General features: G+C 33.0%; 1 protein-coding gene across 1 annotated transcript in view; it reads right to left on the reverse strand.

Annotated features, from left to right (window-relative positions):
- Positions 1-4,937, reverse strand: part of TRHDE (thyrotropin releasing hormone degrading enzyme) — a 234,244-nt gene extending 229,307 nt beyond the window's left edge. The window contains exons 1-3 of the mRNA XM_008062479.1: positions 4,931-4,937; positions 4,635-4,789; positions 1,712-1,825 (exon numbers count right to left, since the gene is read on the reverse strand). Of these exons, the coding sequence (XP_008060670.1) occupies positions 1,712-1,825; positions 4,635-4,789; positions 4,931-4,937 (276 nt within the window). The remainder of the gene's footprint in view (positions 1-1,711; positions 1,826-4,634; positions 4,790-4,930) is intronic.
- Positions 4,938-5,676: the final 739 nt, after the last annotated feature.

Here is a 5,676-nt window from a genome sequence, read left to right on the forward strand (position 1 = left end):
AGCCCAGCAGGTCGAGGCTGCGGTGGCCGGAAGCGGCCACTGCACTCCAGTCTGGGCAACAGAGTGAGACTCCAACTCAAAAAAAAAAAAAAAATTTATGACAGAGAAGTTATTCGGTGATTTACAGATGACTTCATACTTCAACTTGGTTTACATGCTTTTCAAAATATTCTTTTAATAATGACAATTAGATAATCACCTATTTTAATGGTTTAAACATCAGAAGAGAGTAACATAAAAAATATACGAAAGCATAGAAGCAATACATTCATTGAAAATGAATGGATAAAGAAATGTGGTATACTCATACACGCAATGGAATACTGATCAGCTTTAAAAAAGAAGGAAACCTTGTCATTTTGAAAACATAGGTGAACCTGGGGCATAATGCCAAGTGAAATAAGCCAGGCCCAGAAGAACAAATACTACAAAATCTCACTTATAAAAGGAATCTAAAATAGTTGAGTCTATAGAAGCAGAGAGTAGAATGCTGGTTGCCAGAGGTTGGGGGGAAGAGGGAACAAGGAGATATTAGACAAAGGGTGCAACATTTCACTAATGCAAGAAGAATAAGCGATCTACTGGACAGCATAGTGTCTATAGTCAGCAGTACTGTGTTGCACACTGGAAAACTTTCTAAAAGGGTAGATTTTATGTTAAATGTTCTTATCACAAAATAATAATAAAGAAGATGAGAAGAAACTTTTAGAGGTGATGGACAGGTGTGTGGCATAGATTGTGGTGCTGGTCTTATGGGTGTATACTTATCCCCAAACTCATCAAGTTGCACACATTAAATATGTACAGCTTTTGTATGTCAATTTTGTATGTCAATGTATAGCGCTTTTGTATATCAATCTCAATAGAATGGTATATACATATGTATGTAATCAAATATGATGTCACAAGTCAAATTTGAGCTTCTGGAAGTTGATAAATATTGGCACAATATAAATTTTTATTAATTGAACAGACCCATTTAAAATACATTTAACATTTTAATTTCAAAATAATATATACCCTAGGTTCTATTTAAAAATAACATAGTAACTTTTTGTTCACTGAAAAATGAAAAATTGCTTAAACATTGCTTAAACAGACATTTAAACACCCTCCCCTTACTTTTTCTTCGTGAATGACTTGTAACATCATAGCTTAAGGCACAAAAACCCTACTTCAACTTCAGACACTCATAAAATACAAGTGTAATATACACAACTCTTCATAAATTGAGTTAATGACTTCTTATTAAGTTATTTAATCCTAAAATATATACATCTATAACAATAATACAATAAATGTTTTAGCTAACTTTGGGTTTATCTCACTGAAGAGATGTTAAGTCATTATTTTTCTCTGTATTGAAATATTCTGTTACTTAAAATATTACTTGTTAATTACTGCTGATTCTCTATTTTAAAGAATAATTTGTCTTTAGTATAAAATATATTACAATCTAAAATATTTCCATTTATATAGGTTATTGCATTTTGAGGTCAATGTATAACAAACAAGGCCTTATTTAGCTTATAGAAGATAAAGGATAACTCTTTTGGAACACTAATATTTACATTTTAGCTAATTTTTATTGGACAGCTGATTTTTTTTATGCATCAGTTGGTATTTCAGCCTTCTCTAGCCATGCTATAAGCCTAATGTAACAATAGATCAAACTTTCCCTAAAAGTTCCAAACAAGTAAAGTGTACTTACCATGTTCCAGCCAGGGTAGAGGTAGTCTGTACCAACAAATTCAAAGTAGTGAGCAAACCCTTCCTTCAGCCACACATCTTCCCACCACACAGGAGTCACAAGGTCACCAAACCACTGCAGTAACAAAATGAATGGCCATGAAATAAAATCAAATCTACCCCCAAACTGCTTTTTTCTAAAGTTAATGTATTAAACTATGATTATTATAACTGGGATTCATTCCTCAATTGATTTTGTGATATTAGAATATGTTGTGGTAAGGTAGCACTGACTTATTCAGTGACTTGGGTGACACTAGTTTTTTATACATGCATTCAGAAAAGAACAAAAAAATAATCAATGAACACAAAAAGAATATTTAACTTAAAGAAGAAAGGACCCAGGAAATAAAAATAGATGATAGCTATCTTCAAATATTTGGAGATCTATTATGTAGAAAAGAAAAAGGTCTATTTCTTGTGGCCCTATAAAGGACAAACAAGGACTAATGAATGGAAATTAACATTGGTAAATGTCTGCTGAAAATACAGAAAACCCTCTAACAGTCTGAAATGGCCCAATATGGGAAAATACTACCCTGATAGGTAGTGAGCGGCTCATCACATGAGGTATGGAAGCATTGCTCTCTAGTGGCAAAGACAAATCAGAGGAGACATTGGCTAATTGATAAAACTAAGGGTTTTTAAGGTCCTCTACATCTGACTCTCCATATTTCTATGATTTGAGGAGTTGGACAAAAAAAGAAAAAAACTAAGATCTCTTCATGAAAAATAATGAAAATTTTAATTGATGTCTCAATTAGATCATAATGCATTATTCTGAAGCCTTTGCTGAGTTTAGGAAAACATTAAATACATTATTTTCTCATTTTAAAAAAATTGTGCCAGTAGTTATACTAAACTTGGGATTCAATAAAGAAAAGTTTAAAATGTCCAAGGCAGCTGAGATTTCACTATGGAGGTAGGGGAAATGAGGTGAAGTAGCTAATAAAAATAAATAAATAAATAAGCAAATGAAATCACAATTTCGGATCCTAATAAAGTGCTATAGGAATGAAGGAGGAATTGCTTTAGACAATAAAAAATGAAAACATTCTCTCCAAGCAGGTGACATCTGAGCTAAGACTTTAAGAAAACAGTCAACCATGAGAAAACTCCAGGCAGATGTAAGTAACCCTTGGCACGAAGGTCCTAGATGGGAATGAGCTATTTAAGAAACAGAAGTGGGAACATAGTGAGGTGGGAACATAATGGAGCAGGAGGAGGGAAACTAGACAGGAAGCCAGGAAGCTAGACAGGAAGCCAAGTGTCAGATGACACACAGCATCAAAAGCCACAGAATAAGCTTGGTACTGACAGTTTAATAGTAATAAGAAAGTATCTCTTCTTCAAAAGAATTTCTAATAGAAATACATATAAAATGTAGCTCTGAATCTGTCGATGACCACAAAATAAATGTTTTTTAAAATTCTTAATAAAAAATGCATGTGTCTCCTTTAAATTGAAAGTTTGTCTTCAAAATTTTGATAAAAAATAGGTGTAGAGAAAAGATAACATAGAAATTAATTTGACAATGATAATGGAATTTATCATAAGTGCTTGCCTTAGCTTCTGGTTCATTCCCTCTCAGTAAGTGGCCTATCGATACTAAGCTATAACAAAAAGAGTAACTTAGAATATGAAACAAATTAAATTCAGTTCTCTGAACAATTATATATTATCAGTGTGCTTTCATTTCAACAGAACTATATCTCTAACTTGTCATTTATAGAAACATTCCAAAATGAAACTGCTTTTTGCCTCAAAGAGTTATATGGTATTAGGTGGAAATCACTCTAGCACAAAAGAGAAGACCCAGTTATCTCTGCAATGGATCCCATTAAAGTTTCTGAGGTAAGCAACACATGATCAATCTGGTTAACATGACAGGTACAAACATTTCACAGGTTCACTGCAGAAAAACCCTGACATTTAGGTAAATGGTCATATGGCCTGGATCAATTCATCATTAAGTCAGTATTCATTTATTAGCATTTAACAAGTCACTTTCTTCCACTGACAACATTTTTTCACATCACTCTTTAGTTTTTCTAGCTTTTAAAAATATTTGGGGTTTATAATGTATTGAAGTCATACTGCATCACAATGAAACTTCTGGTGTTTTACGTTTAAAATAATCCACAATTACTGGTAACCAGGACCAATATCACTTACTATCAGCATGAACGTCTATTTTTAGTGATATTTTTTCACTAAAATCAAGATTCAAATAAGCACTGTGAAATCTCTTTAATACCTTCCATTCGTTGTATGAAAGTGCATAAAATCAAAATGGAATTAATTTTATCTTAGCTTCACTACAAAGTTGGCTAATTTACATAGGAATTTCGAAACATGCCAAGACAAAAAATATCAATCATTTGAGAACAAAGCGTCTACAGATGAGTTACTGAAAGACTTCCTAAGTGTCTATGTGATGGGAAAAAGGGCATAACAAATTGATTTCAGCCAAAGCAAATTTTGACACGTACACAAAACTCATCTGCATCCTGTAACAATGAGATAAATCATTGCCATCACTGCATTTGCCATATACACATATTAATAATCACTAGAAAATAAAACGAGGTTGATAACAGCAACTGGATAGGGGTTCCAAAGAGGCTGCTGGGTGGCAGTGCCATCTCCTCAACTGAACTGAATTACAGTTGCACATTCAATATGATCAGTGTGTTTGTTTTTGTTTGTGCTATCATCTGAGAAAAATGGAATATTGTCCAGAAAGAACTATACAGTACTCATATAAAAATTAAAACTTAATTGAGAGGATAATAATTTAGCTCTTAATTAATTGATGTATCTGAAATCATTCTGCATTTTCATTAGCTTGCACGTTATACTTACACCTGATCCTTTTCTCATACCTGGTGACATATCTCATGAACAATGACCATGGTGACATCCAGCAAATAAGAAATAGATGAAACACTGGGATCCAGCAGTATTCTTTGCTCCACAAAAATACTTAGTCCCCAGTTCTCCATAGCAGCATATGGATGCTTAGGCACAGCTAAAAGATCTAGAAATAGAATAAAACAGTACCAAAGGCTTTAACAAAGATACCAGATTCTGAATTTTTATCCTTAAAAAGTAGAAATCCTAATTAGAAGGAATACTTGCTTTTTCTTAATCACTTTTTAGGGGAACTAAATTAAACTACCTGCCATTTCTACATGACAGCAGAAATAAAGACTATCACTGCAAATGTTGGTCATATCCATTCATCACAGTTCATTTTCAGGCCTAGTGCTATAGGTAGCTGACAATATCAGCACTGTTATTAATGGGCCCATCCTAATAAATTTCAGATAGTCAAGGAAACCAGGTGCAGCAGGAATCTACAAAGTCAAAGACATTGTATGTTCTAATGAAAAGCTATTTGGCTCAATGGAGTAAATATTATACATTTATTTTTATCTCAATATTTTCCAAGAGAAAACATTTTATGTCAGTTCTAAGATCCGGTATCATTTTTCTAATTGCTTAAATTCTAGTGCATTTTTCAACTCTGTTAAAAATAAAATGTTACATGTAAATATAGCCAACAGAGAAAACTGTGATAGTGAACATAGTGGTAAAAGGACTATTGAAGGGACCCACATGCTTTGGTGTAGCCCTGCTAGCATCAACTAGACATGTGACATCAGTAAATCACTTAATTTCTCAAGACCACGATTCCCCTCACCTATGAAATAAGGTTATTGGCCTTAATTATCTCTAAAATGCTTTCCCGTAACAAAAATGTATGATTAAATGATTCTAAGACATGTGCATATTTTAAAAGGTCATAAAGGTTTTAACAACTTCTGGTACAGTAACAGAAAAAGTTCATGCTTTGATACACTCCCTCTGCTCCAGATACATAGCAATGATAAATAAAATATTAAAAGGGAAAACTAAAAAAAA

This window comes from Carlito syrichta, unplaced genomic scaffold (genome assembly GCF_000164805.1).
Source record: "Carlito syrichta isolate Samal-C Ts95f unplaced genomic scaffold, Tarsius_syrichta-2.0.1 Scaffold305719, whole genome shotgun sequence".
Classification (NCBI taxonomy): domain Eukaryota; kingdom Metazoa; phylum Chordata; class Mammalia; order Primates; family Tarsiidae; genus Carlito; species Carlito syrichta.